This window comes from Panthera pardus, unplaced genomic scaffold, assembly GCF_024362965.1.
Source record: "Panthera pardus isolate Hobbes unplaced genomic scaffold, ASM2436296v1 HiC_scaffold_20, whole genome shotgun sequence".
In the NCBI taxonomy this organism is placed as follows: Eukaryota; Metazoa; Chordata; class Mammalia; order Carnivora; family Felidae; genus Panthera; species Panthera pardus.
Genome location: NW_026526766.1, coordinates 4,873,893 through 4,892,258, shown reverse-complemented (window position 1 = coordinate 4,892,258; position 18,366 = coordinate 4,873,893). Strand labels below are relative to the sequence as shown.

At 49.2% G+C, this 18,366-nt stretch overlaps 1 protein-coding gene and 1 long non-coding RNA gene across 2 annotated transcripts in view; one reads left to right on the top strand and one right to left on the bottom strand.

The window, feature by feature from the left end:
- Window positions 1–2,185: 2,185 nt before the first annotated feature.
- On the bottom strand, window positions 2,186–7,497 carry LOC128778543 (uncharacterized). The gene is made up of 2 exons (XR_008424111.1): window positions 7,426–7,497; window positions 2,186–3,836 (listed from the first exon to the last, which is right to left on the bottom strand). It is a non-coding gene; the product is annotated as an uncharacterized LOC128778543 (long non-coding RNA).
- A 2-nt stretch (window positions 7,498–7,499) lies between these two features.
- The window catches only part of SPTLC1 (serine palmitoyltransferase long chain base subunit 1), a 53,960-nt gene continuing 43,093 nt past the window's right edge, over window positions 7,500–18,366 (top strand). The window contains exons 1-3 of the mRNA XM_053907746.1: window positions 7,500–7,631; window positions 10,067–10,174; window positions 11,868–11,962. Coding sequence (XP_053763721.1) covers window positions 7,575–7,631; window positions 10,067–10,174; window positions 11,868–11,962 — 260 coding nt within the window. The 5' untranslated portion in view covers window positions 7,500–7,574. The remainder of the gene's footprint in view (window positions 7,632–10,066; window positions 10,175–11,867; window positions 11,963–18,366) is intronic.

Sequence of the window (18,366 nt, the reverse complement as noted above, 5' to 3'; positions counted from 1 at the left end):
GACCTCAAGAGAAGAGGACTTTTTGCTCTGCCTCGCTCGTCCGGACTGCACGTGATTGCGTGGCATTGTGGCCATCGGGAATTGGGGACGGTCCTCATGACGCAAGGCCACCGTGCTGAGGATGGCCTAGCGGAAACTAGAAAGAGTCTGGGTCCTAGACATGGCCGAGCCGCTGATCGAATTCCGGAACTGCCTCCGCCAGCTTCCTGGTGTGTGGGGTCACTGAGCACGTCCGTAGAAGTCACGTGTAGTCTCTTACAGCCGAGGCAAGCCAGACTGACTTACACGGGAAGGCTTTGTCCCGGCTCGCGTTGTGAACCCCCCGCACCCTCTCCACCGGCTCCCCCAGCTTCTCCGTGTTGCCCGATTTGGTAAGCTCCTTCTGAGTGTTTTCATGGCCAAATGACTTTCAATGTCGCTCACCGCTAAGCCAAACAATGATTTCTTTCTGTAACGTTTTGCTTCTGGGGTTAATTGCCTCTTTTTTCTTACTTTGCTTGGTGGTGGGCCCAACCCAGGCCCTTCCCCCTGATCCAGCGTGACCCGGTCACACAGCCGGCCTGTCCCCAGGCTGCTGCCCCGCACCTCCTCCCCTTCTTGCCCGAGGGAGCCGTCCCACGCCGGCCTCGTTCCTGTTTGCTCCTTCCTTGGGGGGCTGCGTGTCCCCGGGAGCGTCTCGAGGACGCCTGCCTCAGCAGATCGGGGTGCTGCGGGGCACAGGCTTTGTACCCCTCCCCGCGTCTACACCCATTCCCTCCGGCTTCGGAATCTCTTCTGGCCACTAGACTGTCAGCTTTACATCTCTGTTCCCGGCCTCTCCTCCGAACATCCACCTGCCCCTGGCACATCTCCGCGTGGCTGTCCGACGTCCACCTCCCAGCTCGCTTTTTTTCCATCCTCCCCGTCATAGAAAACGGGATGCCATTCACTCCATGGTTCGGGCGAAAGACCTCAGGGCGTCCCTGATCCCCCTTCTGTCCTCCCACAGCGGCGAACCCCGACAGCTCTACCTTCCAGTGGCGTGTCCGGCAGGGCGGCTCCCCTCCTCGCTGCCCCCCTGCTGCCTGGGGACGAGCAGCCGCCGCCCTCGTCCCACATCAGCCACACTCCGGGGTTTCCTGAACCCTCCAGGCATTTGCCCTCACTCTGTCCTCCCTTGGCCTCCCTCACTCACAAAACACTCACGGGTTTCATTCCCTGCCTTCATTGAGTTCTGTCCAAATGCTACATCTTCAGAGAGGCCTGCCCTGTCCACCCTCTCTAATGCATGGTCTCCATTTCCCTCCATACTTCTCTTTTCTACATAGCGTTTGGGACATTAAGCCACATCTCTAGTTGTGTCCGTTCATTGTCTGTCCACCTGCTACAGCGAACGCTCTAGGAGGCCAGGGATGTCACTGTTGTTGGTAGTTCTGTATCTCCAGTGCCCGAGGGAGGGCTCAGTGAGTATCTGTTGATGAAGGGATGGATGGATGGATGGATGGATGGATGGGGGAATTCTATGTCTAGAATTTAAAATAATTAACATTCCTAGACATGATCACTGAAATTCAAGTGGACACCACTGGTCTGATGGGCTGCATTAGCACAGATAAAATTAGCGGACTAGAATACCAACATCAGAAATTTTACCAAAAAACAGGGCGCCTGGGTGGCTCAGTCGGTTGGGCGTCTGACTTGATTTCGGTCATGATCCCATGGTGGTGAGATCAAGCCCCATGTCGGGCTCCGTGCTGAGTTGGAGCCTGCTTGGGATTCTCTTTAACTCCCTCCCCCTCTCTCTGCCTCTCCGCCCCGTCTCTTTCAAAATAAAGAAATACAGACTTTAAAACGAAAGAAATTTTACCAAAATGAATCATGAAAGAACAAAGATCAGAAATTTTGAAAACAATTTATATAAAAGAAAAATGTATACCTATAAAGAAAAAGCAGGGCTTTTTTTTTTTTACTGTGGTAAAACACACCTTCATAACAAAATTTACTATTTTAACCACATTTGAGTTTATGATTCAGATCCTTCCATGTGCTTTTGACTGTGTATTTTCTTTGGAAAAATGTCTATTCAAATCCTTTGCCCATTTTTTATGTGGATTGTGTGGGCTTCTGTTATTGAGTTGCCGGATTTCTTTATGTATCCCGGATATTAAATTCTTATCGGATGTATAGTTTGCAAATATTTTCGACCAGGAATGGGAGCTTTTGAAGGAGAGATCATAAATAATGTGGAAGAAATAGTCAAAGAAATAATCAAGAAATTGTTCTAGGACTGAAGAAAGACACAATTCCTCAGCTCGAGAGGACCCACCTAGTGCCCGCAGAAGAATTGAAAAATGTTTCACGTTACTACATATAATACCTAAGTCTGTGTGCTGTGTCTGCTCCAGACTGTGGGTAGTGATGCCCTCAGCAGAGACTGCCTGGGATACTCACCTGAGCCCTCCCCCCAGACATTTCCCTGAGCAGAGCCAATGTTGTGGCTCGTGCTGCCCTTGTGGTTTTTATTATGATTGCAGGATGCCCCTCAGTGACATCCATCAGGAAACTTCAGGGAACAAGATTTATTACTCACAGGTCAGGAAGGGTAGAGATCACAAGTAGAGAGAGAGAGAGAGAGAGAGGACAGGGGTGGGGAGCAGAGAGAGAGAAAGAGAGAGAACCCCAAGCAGGCTCCATGCTGTCAGCACAGACCCCAACGCAGGGCTTGATCCCACAAACAGATCAGGACCGGAGCCGAAATCCAAAGTCAGACACTCCACTGACTGAGCCACTCAAGCGCCCCTGGAATGGGTGTCTTTTGAAATGGATGCCTCAGCAATCAAAAGCTTAATGTTAGGCACTTTCATGATACTATGTGCAGAGGTACATACTAGAGTATACAGCTGTATAATATTGGGTATATAACTCTATTATACAATATCGGATACAATATTATACAATAATTATATAATATTATGCAATACTGATTTGGTAGTCGAATCAGGAAGGAAAGGTGGTGGTTGTGTAACGAAGGATCCCAAGACGAGATCATCCTGGATTATCCAGATGGGCCCTAAATCCAATGGCAAGTGTCCTTATAAGAAGCACGGAGGGGACACGTGGAAAGAGGAGAAGGTCACGTGAAAGTGGAGACAGAGACCGGAGCAAAGCAGCCACCAGCCAAGGGACACAGGGAGCCACCAGAAGTAGCAGGAGCAAGGAAGGCTTCTCCCCTAGAGCTTTCCAAGGGAGTGCAGTCCTACCGACCCTTGACTTTGCACTTCTGACCTCCAGGACTGTAAGAGAATACGTTTCTCTCGTTTTAAGCAGCCCAGTTTATGGTAATCTGTTACGGCCATCCTAGAAAACTAATACAGATTTTGGTCCTGGGAAGCCGAGTGCTGCTGTGCCAAATACCTCCAAGTGTGGACGTGGCTTTGGAATTAGGCGAGGGTAGAAGTTGGAAGAATTTTGAGCTGCATGAGAGATACAGCCTAGACTCCCCTGAAGAGACTATTAGTAAAAATAGAGACTTTAAAGGCGATCGGGTGAGGGCTCCGAAGGAAGTGAAGAGCGTGGGGAGAGAAGGTTTCTGTCACCTCCGAGAAGGCGTAGCTCATCATTAGCACAATGGTGGTAAACACGGACGTTACGGGCATGTCTGCTGAAGTGTCAGAAGGAAATGACGAGCATGGGATTGGAAGCTGGAGGAAAGGTGAGCCTCTCCTCGCGGTAGGCCGGCAAAGAACTTGGCTGACTCGTGTCCTGGAGTCGTGTGGAAAGCAGACCTTGTAAGTGACGCACCTGAACAATTAGCGGAGGTTTCTCAGCGAAGCGTTGAAGGTGCGGACTGGTCCCTCCTTGCCGATTATAAGAAAATGGGAGAGGAAAGAGGTAAGTCGAGGAAGGCACCGTTAAGCAAAAACAAAACCAGTGCCTGATGATTCAGGAGATTCTTGGCTTATCCCCATTGCAAAGGATGAAAAATGAGTTGCTTCACTGTTTTTTGTCTTTCAATTTTTTTTAATGTTTATTTATTTTTGAGGGGGGGAGAGAGAGAGAGAGAGAGAGAGAGAGAGAGAGAGAGCAAGCAGGGGAGGGGCAGAGAGACAGGGAGACACAGAATCCGGAGCAGGTTCCAGGCTCCGAACCGTCAGCACAGAGCCTGTCGCGGGGCTCGAACGCATGAACCGCGAGATCGTAACCTGAGCCAAAGTTGGACACTTAACCAACTGAGCCACCCAGGCGCCCCAAGAGTAGCTTTCCTGTTGCGGAAGTGTGCTCAAGAGAGAGGGCCAGGGATGAGGCCGGACAACCTTTTGCTGAAGAGGTAAGCAGGGGACTCACGGATCCACTCAATCATCTCAGCAGAGCCAGGAACAGACGTGGGGTTTGCCAGAAGGATCTGTGGGGGACCCTCTTGCCTACTGGCATGAATCCTCATGACAGACCTGGGAGACCCACAAAGTTTTTGAGAACGTGTCAGCGGGGCACTGCCAACTTGGCCTGAGGGACAGAGACGGGACAAAGTGAAAGAGGGCTGTCAGATTTCCAGAATTCTGTAGCCAGAAAGTGGGCTGATCGAGCCACTCAGTTCTATGCTGCCCTTTCAGGGAAAGCAAGAATGACTCTGGGGGCAGAGCCGTGAAGCTGGAGGTAGGAGGGGTGGGAGCAGAGGCTCAGCGAGCTGCCGGGGCACAGAGGCCGGAGCTGTGGGCCCAGACAGTGCAGCTTCAAGCCACGGAGACCGTTCTCAGACCTTGAAACCAAATGTAACTGGTTCTGCTGCAGCATTCTTAACCTGCTTGGGACTGGTGACCTCTTTGCTCCTTCCATTTTCTCCCTTTTGGAATGGGAATACCTATCCCACACCTGTCTCACCATTGCATTTTGTACGTGATCTTCGAGTTTCATTGGCCAATACATCGAGAAGAACTTTGTCCCTGGATGCATTGGGCCGGCACTCACCCATCTCTGATTCTGATGATTAAGATGATGATATTTGGGACTTTCTGAGCTCGTGATATGTAAATGTGAGTTAAGGTTTTGAAACCGTTGGATGGGGTGAATGTATTTTGCATGTGGGACAGACGTGAATTGGGTGGCCAGAGGTTAGACTATAGTGGGTTGAGTGGTGCCCCCCACCCCGAAAAAGACATGTCCACATCCTAAATCCTGGGACCTGTGAGTATGGCCTTATTTAGAAAAAGTTTCCTTGCAGATGTGACTACGTTAAGACCCTTGAGATGAGATCATCGTGGGTCATCACGGTTGGTCCTTAGTCCAATGACAGATGTCTGTTACCAGGTACATGGAGGACAGACAGAGAAGAGAAGGCCATGCGAAGACAGAGGCAGATTGTGGTTATGCAGCCATGAGCTAAGGGAGAGCCACAGAAGCCGGATGAGACGGGGAAGGATTCTTCCTGTTGTAGCAGCTAACTCCCACATAACAAACACTCCCAAAGCAGCGGCTTGCAACCGAGGGGGTGGGAGAAGTTCGGGGTCCCTCGGCCATCTCTTTCTATCTCTATGTGGTCCCCATGTGATCTCTCTACATGCCAGCTGAATCCTACTGTGGAAGCCACCACAAAGATCTGCCCAGCCTCACGGGAGGAATCATAGACTCTCCCTCTTAATGGGTGTATCCAAGAATTTGCAGATGGCACTACCAACTCAATCCAGCAGAGACGGTGGAGTCGACCGCTCAGCGCTCAGCATTACCTTGCTACGGGGGACAAGGAAGCTGCAACGTGTACATCCCAGCCACCGCGAATCATCTACCCAGTTAAGGGCTGGCTGCCTGGGAAAATCTATGTGCCCGGATCCTTCCAGTTTTCCATGAGAGCAGGAAACAGGAGGACCTCCACACGTCAGCAGGGTTTCGGTAGCCTGAGGGTGCAGGTGCTGGCTGTTGGGAATAAAAGCCCCTGCGGAGGCAGCGGGCACATGTACAGTACTGGGTCCCAGGGGATGTTGGCAGAGCACCTCCATCATCAGGCACGTAGTGCCCATTCCACGTGGAAATGTAGTGCACGGGGCTGGTGCCAGCTCACGGTATTGGGGAGAGTCAGGATTACTCAAATAAGTGGCCTTGGGGAAATCTGCTATTCCTTTAGGAAAGAAGAATTACAAGACCCGTACCTCTCGTCATACAAAAATACAATTTTCAGAGGAATCAAAGAGCTAACTGCCAACAACAACAAACGGATGCATGCATGGGAGGAAAGCATAGGTGTGGTGGAGATGGCCCTTCTAAGCGAGATCCAAAGCCAGAGGCAATAGAGGAACAGACTGCCACATTACATAAAACCTAAAATGTAGCTATGACAGAGGACAGCATAAACAGCTGGAAAGAAACGGGGCAAAAATGTCACATATGAAAGAGGAAGATAGAAGATGCTCAGAATGTAGAAAGAGCTCTTGTAAATCCGTAAGAACCTGAAAGATACCCTATAAAAAAAAGTGGGCAAAGAATATGAATTGGTGACTGAGAGGCTACAAATGTCAATAAAAAGTTGTTCAACCTCATGAATAACCAGAAGCATAAACAATAAAACTCAGTGAGGTACCATTTTATCTCCATTAAATGGGCAAAAGTTTTAAAAAGATTGATTATAGCCATCATGAGCTAGAGTGTGACTACACTTGCAAACAGTTTAAATTGGTTGAGCCATCCCGGACAACAGCTTGGTGGTAGTCACCAGAGTTAATACTGTTGCGCACTCTAAAATTCCACTTTGAGAAAGCGCTTCAGGAATATTCCCACAGAAACAGGAAGATGTAGACTGCAGCATTGTTGGTAAGAGAGGGAAAAGTGGAAAACAACCTAAGTGCTTACCAACAGGAAAATATTTAAATAAAATGGAACAAGAAATATGTATATACAACACGTTATGCCAAGAGATAGTCTTCTTCATTAACAATATAAGATGTATAGACACATGGAAAAAACATTACAAGAAAAAAAGAAGAGAAAAAAAGCAAAAGCAAGCTGTAGATCAATATTGTCCCCAGGGTCCCAGTGACGTTTAAGAAATCCAAACCGAGTAAGTATACGCACACCATGTTTGCAGGTGCCTACGAAGGTTCTAGATTTCACACCAAACTGCTGTAGGGCTTAATACACGCCAAGCGTTTCGTCTATGCAGGACACATGGTAAGGGCTGTGTTAGAGGTGGCCATTTGCATTTATATTTCTGTAAATATATAATAATGCATTCCTGGGTTACGTGTGTAATTTATAAGAGGACTTCTGTGATTGCCTAACACTGCCTGCCCAGGGCAAGACCATTTATTATTAATCCCTCCCTCCAGAGAGCCCCGGCACGGGGTGTGCCACCTCACAGCCACAGGGGAACACCTGTCACAAAAGCCATCCCGCTGTTCCCACCCGTCTAGGCCGCCAGGCGAGACCCCAAGGTCTCCACCCACCGCCTTAAGCCCCGACCTCTCGCTTTCCTGCAGTGCGCAAGCGCCAGGAGGCGGGCCCAGCGCTCGCCAGCCCCGCCCCCAGGAGCGAAACGTCACTGAGCTGCGCCGCGCTCTGTTTGACGTACCTGAGACCCGCCTTCCGGAAGGAGGCCCCAGCGGCTGACTATGGCGACCGCCGCGGAGCAGTGGGTACTGGTGGAGATGGTCCAGGCGCTCTACGAGGTGAGCTTGGCGGCCCGAGCGGCCCAGGACCACACCCGGCCCTGGAGGGGTGGGACGGCTCCTGTGGGTTTGTGGTCTGAGTCCCGGGCAGGGTTGGCTGGGTCACGCCCGGACCTTCGTCGTCCCTCGCTGGAGAGGCTCGCGGGGGAGGCACGGGCGGGAGCGGGAACCGAGGGTCTCCGTCCGGGCACGGGAAAGGAACAGGTGGGAGGGGGCGCAGGAGCGAGGCTGGTCCTCAGAAACCAGAGTTGGGACTGATGGTGAAACAGGGTGGTGAAAATGGAGTGGAAGATCTCAGCCTGGGAAGGTCGTAGGGGTTTCAAGTCCTCGGGACTGTGGATCAGGTAAGAGGGGAACGAATCGCAGTAGAAAAGAGTTCGTTTTTGTCGGGGCGAGGGTTTAGGAAAGCCGAATGATTTAGGAATGAGGAATATGAAATAGTTTGTCATTCTTCCACAGGCGTCTCATTTTCTGTCTTGTAAAGATAGAACACTTTTTAGAGATTTTTAAAGGCGGAACAATTACGAGTGCTTTCAAAGGCTGTCTGTTTCACGTGTGTCAGGTGACAGCTATGATAGCAGAACTTAAGTCTTAGAGAATGTTCATTCACTTGACATGTGTTTACTGAGCTTCGATACCCCATCCGGTAGAACTTTCTGCATGTCGTGTATCTGAGCTATTCAGTGTAGCAGCCACTAACCACAGGTGGCAGTTAGGCATTTGGAATGTGCCTAGTGCAAGTGAGGAACTAAGTATTTCATTTCATTTCATTTAGATGTATATTTACATAGTTACGTGGTGACTAGAGGCCAAGGTATTGGGACGGCACACATCTAGACACTAGGGATAGTGCAGTGAACAAACATGCAAAAATGCCTGTGCTTATAGAGCTCGTATTTGTTTAAAGCAAATACCAATTTTCTTTTGATGATTTGTTAAAAACTTAACATAGCTGCCTACTGCCAGGGGAGACCATGGTGTCTTCCCCTAAAGAACTTACCAGGGCTTCCTGAAAAACAGTTGACAGAACAGGTGTGGCGTAAGTGATGGCTAATACTAAGCTAATTACGGTAACTAAGAGAAGAGCCACTGAAATTGAATTTTTTAAAAAATGAGTAATTTTCTGTTGTATGTTGTTGCTTGTTTTTTGAAGGGTGCGTAACTGACCCAAGTCTCAGGTGTCCTCTTGGATGTAACATTTCCAGGAAAAGAAGCTGCATTTGTGATTTTGATTAATTCACTAGACAATTGGTATCTCAGTTTTTCTTAGGATGGTTTCTTTCTGGAGTGGGATGCTTCGTGATTTAGGCAGATGTTTGCCTACTGGAATATAATTATTGAGAAAAGCAAAAGAAAGAAGTAATCGTGTATGTAACCTTTGTACGTAGTCAGAAAGACATTTGCACATTGACTTAGGAGTTCATCTCTGAATCTGCAGTTTTCCTGTTTCCGTATTCTGAATTTTTTTAAACTATGGTAAATCATCTTCACTTCCTTTCTGTCTGATGTTTCAAAATAGTTTGTATTTACATTTCTGACTGTCTCTTTTGAGTGGTTTTTCCAATGACGGCCTGTTGGAGTAGATCACTCTGTAACTGACTGAGGTTTAGTTGCTATCTGGAGTCTTCCACATGTACTTACCGTGTCCAGTTGTGCAAAACACAAAAGTCAGCTGTACATCTTGGACATGTGCGCTTGAAGACGTGGCATGGATGATTTCAGTAAGGTGTCTGTGTGCCTATTGACATGAAACACACTGCATACAACTCTTAAGAATTGTGGAAACTGATTTCCACGTAACTCTTTTAACTGACCTGGGGTAGACGAGGGCGGTAGCAGGCGGGTGAAGCTATGAAGCGTTCATTACTGTCCTTTCCCACCAATAGGAAGGTACATCGTCAGACGGATCTGATAGTTGATATTGTTTGACCTGTTGGGATTCTGCATAAACTTTTATTTTAAAAAGTAAATTCCTTTCCTACAGAGGTTTTAAAGCTGCACTATTAAAGATTTATCATGTGAAGGAGAAATTACCAACTGTTAGAAGTGGGGATGGGGTGCCTGGGTGGCTCAGTCGGTTGAGCGTCTGACTTCGGCTCAGGTCATGATCTCATAGTTTGTGGGTTCGAGCCCCGCGTCCGGCTCTGTGCTGACAGCTCAGAGCCTGGAGCCTGCTTCAGATTCTGTGTTTCCTTCTCTCTCTGCCCCTCCCCCACTCACACTCTCTCTCGGTCTTAAAAAATAAAATAAAAGATTAAAAAAAAAGAAAGAAATGGGGAAAGGAATGAGTGGAAATGAAAAGAGTTTGAAAATAACTCTTAAGAAATAATAGGTTAAAGGTCATGGGAGGCGATACATACAGGTGCGTTACATTTTATGTGCAGATTTTGGAAGGGTTCACTTCATTTCTTTTTTGGTTTTTGACTCACTCTTAGGCTCCTGCTTACCATCTTATTTTGGAAGGAATTCTAATTCTCTGGATAATCAGACTTCTCTTCTCTAAAACTTACAAGTTGCAAGAACGATCTGATCTCACAGTCAAGGTAAGAAATTAAATTTCTTTTATTATTCACTGTATGATTACAGTGGCTACATCTTTCCAAAAAGTACTTGTGGCGACTGAACTAGGTATGTTAAAATGTTTTCTGTTATGTAAGCAAATCAAAGACAGTGAAACCTCAGGGTACCAAAATACAGGGAAGCCAGGAACAAAGTCGACACCGAGAGGAATACCACGTCAGAGACCTCTGCACGTGGCTAGAGGCCAGCAGCAGTCTTAGGAATAGATGGTGGAAGGGAAGCTTCTGGATTTCGATTGTCGATGCGCAGGATTACATGAGTTGCTCAGGAAAACCACCATGGTTTCTGAAACCCGAATGAAAGTTTTCCCTGTGTTCTTCCTAAAGGAAATTCGGGGTTGAAAAGAATCTTCCCACCTCCCTACCCCAAACCCAGTTTTGATGCCTTCTCTGGTACGGGGCCCAGCCCAAGGCCTACCTGGGTGAACCTTAGGAAACAGAAGCGTCTAGAGGCCACGAGGAGTTCCGTGCGCCGGAGGGATGAGGGCGCTTGTGAACAGGAAGTGCATCCTGGTCACTCAGTAGGAGCACTCAGGAACTGTGCCCCAGTGCAAGAGGGAAGAGCGGTTGTGACTGTGGTGTGGTCTCTGTCGCTCCGACTGTTTCCCCGCCCGGCCCCTGTAGCACCGTGCCCGAATGCTTATAAAAAGCCCAACAGCTTGGGCTCACCCGGCAGCACTGAGTACAGCACGGAGACCGAGCCGTCCCAGGAACAAGTGCTGGAGAACAGAATGAACGCAGCGGCGTGGCCTTCGCTTCCCCGGTTGCACTCCCTGGCTGCGGTCGTCCTGGTCGTTAATATTAATCGTGGGGGAGGTGTCAGGCCATGTCCCCCCGGGGACGTGCAGCAGATGGTCCCCGGGGCCATCGGAACGTTTTGTTCTGAGGGCAAAAACGTTTTGGAGGCCTGACTAAAGCAGAGTAGGAGAGATCTCATTGCGTGATTTTGCATAACCTTTTCTAGGCCAATGGGTCTTTGAACCTGTGTTTGGAGACGTATGCTAACCTTGACCGGAGATGCCCGCCCTCCCCCCGTCTTGTCCTGACTACCTGTGGGATTAGCATGCCCGGGAACGCTCTGGACAGCATTGCAGGAAGACTGGGCCATCCAGGGCAGAGGTCCTTAGCGTTTCAGAACTCCTCGGGAGTGATCGGGTGGCCGTGCAGCTGGTTTCTAGCTCGGCTTTTTAAGGGGTGGATCATTCCTAGTCTTTTGAGTTTTCATTTCTACACATGGCAATCCACGCACATAGACATTTTTTTAAAGAATGACCAACCGTGATTTTAGGGCGGTCCTCTGAAAGCCAAACTCAGCAAGATCCGGTAACCGTGGCCATCTTCCCCTGAAAGCCAGGGAAGAACACAAACTGTGACCATGGCAGTGGTGCTTGTAAAGCTTCCCTTCTGGCATCACAGACGCAGTGCCCGGGTCTGGGCTCTGTAGACCTGCAGTCTCGCACACGAGGGGATCGCTGGCCGCTTCTAACACCCGTCTCCACGGCCGCAGGTGGCCTCGGGGCCGCCGCTCTCTGCCGCGCGGTCGTCGGCAGAAGCAGATGAGGAGTTTATTGGTTGATTTGTAGCAGAAATCTGGGGACAGAACGGTCGCCGTCCCGTGACTAGACCCTGCTGTATTTTAACTCCTTTCCTCCCGTAGGAAAAGGAGGAGCTGATTGAAGAGTGGCAGCCGGAACCTCTTGTCCCTCCCGTCTCCGGAGACCATCCTGCTCTCAACTACAACGTCGTTTCAGGGTAAGTTGGTTCACTCCTCCACGGACTTGCACTTGGTCTCCCGTGGGTATACTCGCCAAAGCACACACTGGTTTGTGTAGTGTTTCTTTTTTAACAGAAATAAAACATTCGGAAATTTCCGGAGATCGGAAACGCTCTGCTTTAGATCCCAGTATATAACTCTGTTCTAAGGACGGTGTGGCCGTTGTGTATAGTCTCCAATTTGGGCATTGCAGTTCGTCCTTTCTTCTGTTAAAAAAAAAAATGCTTTTTTGGGAACAATACATGTTCACAATAATACGTCCAATAGCGAGACACCCTTAAAATGAAAAGCAGCGCTCCTGCTTTCCTCACCGTGGTCGTTTCTGAGTCTAGATCTGCGTGGGTACCTTCGTGAGCGGGTGTTAGCGGCGCGCGCTCACTGCCGTTGACTCGTCAGCTGCGGGCGACGCCGACTCCCAGTCCCAGCTCTGACCCTTGAGCCTGCTTGCGCCGCCTCCCTCCCCGCTTCCAGGGTCTTTTCCAGCTTTGACTCGGCTTCCCCTGTTGCGTATCTTTCTTGCCGTATCTGCTTTCTTCAGCTCAGAAGTGTTTTAAGTTTACGGAAAATACCTGACACAAGCGTACCCACCGCCCAGAATCAATAGGCGTGAACATTTTGCTGTCTTCGAATCCACCTTAAAAAAGAAAGAAAACGTTGCAGTTACTGCGAAAGAACCCCTTCCCATCTACCACTTTCTCGTAGCTCCCACACAGGATAACCGTTACCTTGAAGTTGGTGGATGCCTCTCCTTTGCTTATCTTTGTACTTTTGACACGTCTGCCTGACGCCAGGAGATGATTGAGTACTTTGTCTATAAAACTGTGATGCAGGCTGTCTCCTGAGTGTGTATCCTTCCACTTCTGGTCTGATCTTAGGGAGTCTTGTATTCTTCACGTCGTGGTTTCTTTGGTCCTACAGAATTTTTACGTGTTCTCGCCTCGCACTTACTGGTCGTTAATGCTGTGGTGGAGTCCTTCCCCCACCCCAGAGGCCGAATTCGCCTGTTTCTGTATGGTGGTCAGCTATCCCAGCATTCCCAAGTTGAATTGTCCACTTTCTGCCGCTGAGTAGAGATTTCCCTTTGTGTCCACGTCCTTCTAGCAGGTCTGATTCTGGCTTTATTTCTATTCTTTTGGTATATTTGTCTCTCCTTATGCCAGAACTCCATATAAATAGCACAGCTTAAGAATAGGCTCTGGGACACCTGGGAGGCTCGGTTGGTTGAGCGTCTGACTCTTGATCTCAGCTCAGGTCCTGAGCTCCTGGTTAGCGGGATCGAACCCCGCATCAGGCTCTGCACTGACAGCGTGGGGCCTGCTTGGCCTTCTGTCTCTTCCTCTCTCTGCTCCTCCCCTGCTCGTGTTTGTGCATGCACTCTCTCTCTCTTTCTCTCAAAATACACATTTTAAAAAAGAACAGGCCTTGACTAGAGTGAGTCCTGCACCTCCTTGTTCTTCAGAATTGCTTGGACTGCTCACAACTGTCTCCTTTGGTGTATCAGTGTGACTGATCACATTTGACCAAAAACGGAGCTTGGGTTTGCGGCCAGGCAGTGCACCGATTTGGATTAATTGGAATCTTGCTGATAATGAATCTTGTCACCACGTGCCCGGGGTGTCACTCGTATACTTAGGTCTCTTATGTCCTGCGGTAAAGTTACATAGCTTTCTTCATAAAGACTGCTAATCTTTTTTTTTTTTTCTACTTTTTATTTTGAAATAAGAGATTCACATGCGGATGTGAGAAATAATCCAGGGACATCCCGCGTGTACCCTTCATCGGTTTTCACCCATGGTAACGCCTGCTTAACAACCAGGACGTGGATGTTGTGTATCTTTTAATAGATTCGTCTCTAGGTACCAGAGCGTATTCATTTCTGTCGGGAGGAGCATCTTTTTCTTTCTGTTCCTGTGTTGCTGCACACCTCCCAGTGCGGTGTCGGATGGGGGTGGTGACAGGGGCCTCAGTGTCTCGGTGGCTTCTCAGAGATCATCTGGATCAAGTTACGGTCTTCCTTTCTCTTCTCCAACTGCTAAGGGAACTTCTTCGTTAGTTTTTTAAAATCAGAATATTAACTGTTATCCCAAGTTTTCCTGTGTCTGTTGAGATGACAGATGGCTTTTCTGCCCCAAGCAGTTACCGTGTCAGATTATACCGATAGGGTCTTTAAGTTATGCACACGCGTAAGTTTGTGTGAGAAAAACTGCCATCCGCCGTGCCATCCGTCCTCACGGATCATCCAGATCCCGACTGTCTAGAAGCGATCACGGTGTTTCTTTAGCCTCTCTTTTTTTCTTCTGCGATTTTCCTGTATTTTTCTAAGGAACTTGCTTATGCTGTTATTTCTTGATTATATTCGTTCTTTTCCGGTTTTCATTTTGTCCGTGAATTGCAGGAGGTAAAGGCCGGCTCTCCGAGAACACGCACACCCGCCCTCCCCAGGCCGCAGTCGCCCCTCTGCCACCTTTGTGTGGCCGAGAAAGGCGGCCGCAGAAGGTCGGCGGCCTGTGCGGCCCCGGCTGTGGTGCGGCCTCCTGGGCACCTGCCACGAGCACCCGCGGGCCTTTCTGCCCTCCTCCTGGCAGGTTTGTGGCCGCACCGCGTGTCCCTGGATTACTTGGTGCTTACAGTTTTGTGGCCGCATCAGTATCATTCATTGGTGGAGCTCGGCATCCTTTGTTTTCGGCATCGGGGTTACGTTTTCCTCATTCGTTGGCCCGCTTGCTCGCTTCCCCACGTCGGTGCGACTCGTCCTGCCGTCTGCATTCCGAACGGTCACACGTACCCGCTGCCCGTAGCGGCCCGACTGCTGCCCAGAGCCACCTTCCCTGGCCCCCCACCTGCAGTCAGGACGTCCGCAGAGCCTCCCGAGGAAGCTCTGTGGAACTCGTTTTTGGAGACCTTACGCATCCTAAAATGGCTTCGTATTCTCTTTGGCCCTGGTGTGCTCATGTTACCGGTTCTTACTGGTCTGTCAGACACCTCAGCGTCTGGTGACCCACAGCATCCATATTTGTGTCACCGTGTGCAACATTTTCACTGTCGTCGCGAGCGGTGTGTAAACAGTCGTAAAAACCACAGAGAATCTTGAAGGCCGTTTTGCTGTGGTTGATGATCTTGGTTACTTTTCAATTCACGCAGGAGCGCTTTTCGTTCAGTGCCAAGTTGACGCAAGAGAAAGTGAAGTTACTTAGCCTGGAGAGATTTTTTTCTTTAAAACCCAGCCTTATTGGCGTATCATCCACGGACCGTAAAAGCCACCCTTTTAATTCACCACAGTTAAGTGGGTTTTAGTATGTTGGCAGAGCTGTGCAGCCATGGACATCATCTTATGTCAGAATGTTTTTATCACCCCAGAAAGAAATCCTACAGCCACTCTTGTTCTGTCCCCTTCCCCCAGCCCCTGACGCCCCCTCATCTGCTTTCCCTGCATTTGACTCTTGTGGACATTTCGCCCCAAAGGAGTCCCGCAGTTTGCGGCCCTTCACTTAGCGGCATCTTTTCCAGGTTCGTCCTGTGTCATAGCTTGTGTCAGTGCTTTATTCAGCTTTATGGCGGAATAATAAAATAATTTCACTCTAAACACGTCACACTCTGGTTATATACTTGTCAGCCGTTGGGCGTTTGGATTGTTTCCACCCGAAAGAAGAAAAAGTATGTCCGTATGTGAACTCCTATGAATGGCTGCGTGTGCGGGCACGGGTGTTTGTTTCTCCTGAGTGTGTACCTGAGAATGGGGTTCGTTGAGTTATACGGGAGCTTACTCTGAGGAACCACCAGTCCGTTTTACAAAGCGGCTGCATCGTTTTCCGTTCCCACCAGCAGGACGTGAGAGTTGTGATTCTCCACCTCTTGGCCTACGCTTACCGTCTTTCATCACAGCCCCCCGGGGGGCGGGAGGTGGGACCCCACTGCATTTCCCTGATGACTGATGAAGATGAGCGTCTTTTCATGTGCTACTTGGCACTTATATATCTTCTCCGGAGAATTACCCGCTTAAGCCCTTTTGCGGGGGGGGGGGGGGGGGGGGGTGGCTGTCTTTTATCATTGAATCGTAAGAGTTCTTTATATTTTTTGGATGCCATTCCCTTATCAAATATATGACAGGCAGATATTTCCCCCATTCTGTTTGTCACTTCCCTGATCCTGTGCTTCGAAGCACAAATGTTTTTAATTTTAATGAAGTCCAGTCTGTCTCTTTTGTCCGTTTGTTTCTTGCGCTTTTGTGTTAGATCTTAAAATCTTCCTTCCTGTAATCCGGGATTACCAAGATTTACTCCTTTGTTTTCAAAGAGGAGGGCTCAGTGTCCCATTTTTCATTCTGTAGACTTATATCTGATTTCTGGTTTCAGCAGGGCCCCCTCCCTCCAGTTGTCCTTCGGACTTTGAGTTTATAGTCATGCCTTATCAGAGAGTCAGTCTCCTATCTTTGTACAGAGCAGGAAGGGGATCTGTGTGAATGACTGCTTCTCCTAAGAAGGTTTTCAGGCTGCCCTGTAGCCCGCCCGCCTGGCCCCACGTGCACAGGCAGCCTTGTCCCCAGCGTGGGAGCATTTTCCAGGAGTTGGGGCCCGGCTCCTCACTGCCCGCCCACACGCAGCTTTCTCTCTGCTTTGACCTCTCACACACAACGCGTCCTCTCTCCTTGGGTCCTGGTCTTCCGAGCATCAGATACACAGACCTTGGAGGCATTTTATGTGCCATCGAAGAGGCCACAGGTTGAAAGGGGTTTTTCCCTTCCTTCTGTTTTGTTTACCGGAAGTCACTGCTAGGTCTTTGCATTAATACGAAATCCTCCCGTTCCTGGAATAAACTCTATCTAAGCAGGGCCGTTTGGTTAGTTTGTGTACGTTGCTGCATTTGTTTCGCTGATGTTTGGGATTTTTAACACGTGTGTGGAAAAATGAGTTTCTTCTCTTGCTTTCCCTTCCCGTGCCTGGTCCGGTTCTGGTATCAGATGTAACGAGTCTTACCGCTTCCTTAGCCACAGTGCCGTGGCAGTGCTCACAACACTGGCACCATCTTCAGCCCGTGCAGCGTGCCCTCCCTCGGGGCTGCGTGTTCCGGGCCCGGGGACTTCACGTGTGCCCTGACCGCAGTGGGGAAGGCTGCTCCGATCTTCCTTGAAGAAGGCGCGCTTTAGGTAGCGGGTGGGGATCACGGGCGCACGGAAGGCTCTGGTTTGGAGAACTACCCTGTGACCTCACCACTGTGGCCTAGCTCCATAAAGCTGGGGATTAGGGTCGTCTGGCTTTGGGGGGGTGGCGCAGAGAGTGGCTGCATGCCTCCTGGACTGTCCACTGGCCTCAACCCCCATCAGTAAGTTGCCCTGAGGAAACTCTGTCAGCAGTGTCATCATTTTTCGATCTTAAAGGCCTTCTCAGTCTGGAAGGTACTTTACTGACCCTCCTCCGCCTTCTAACAAGTATGTATTTGTTGTGGTGTGTGTTCTGTTGATCCTAGGTTTTTAATCCTGGATTTAACGTCTTCAGTGAGTTTGTTGTTTGTTTTTTTTTTTTCTTCAATGTTTTTATTTATTTTTGAGACAGAGAGAGACAGAGCATGAGCAGGGGAGGGGCAGAGGGAGAGGGAGATGCAGAATCCAAAGCAGACTCCAGGCTCCGAGCTGGCAGCACAGAGCCCGACGCAGGGCTCGAACTCACAGACTGTGAGATCATGACCTGAGCCGAAGTCGGACGCTCAACCGACTGAGCCACCCAGGTGCCCCTTCAGTGAGTTTTTAAAGCTGTTTAAAGTTTTTAAAGGAAGTTTTGGCTACAGTCATTTAGTAATTGTCCGTTTCTTAATGTTTTCCAATGTATCGGCAGGAAGCAGTTGATAGGATTATGTTGAGTGTGCAGATGTAAAGCACACACAGTCCTTTGCATGCGGATGAGTACAGGGGCACATCTGTGGGGTCACGTTTCCCTTGTTTGTGTGCCTTTCTCAGCCAGATGTGCCAGGAGCTTGTCTTCTGGTTCATTTGAGGCCCTGTGTTATTTTTCTCCACGAGGGGCCTCTTGTAGACACAGGTGCTAACCCTCTCCTCTCCGGTCAGCGCCCACACAGGGCAGCTCCGTGCACCTCCTCTCTGGTTGCCTTCCGTCCCTTCTCCTCCCCACTGTAATACTTCCATTGAGCCGTCACTCGTCACTTGATGTTACGCATTGTATGTTATTAAAATGATACATTTTATTATTATGCATGTATCGTTGATCTTAAAAATAGTTATTTTGCCAGTAAAAACGGGTTTGTTTGGGAATAAAAGAAGATTGCAATTTCGGACCAGCAAGCTATGGCTAAACCACAGGCAAGTGCAGCAAAGAAGGGAGAAGAATGTTATTTCTCGGAGGAGGAGGAAGTCGAGAGGGGTTGTTTTAAT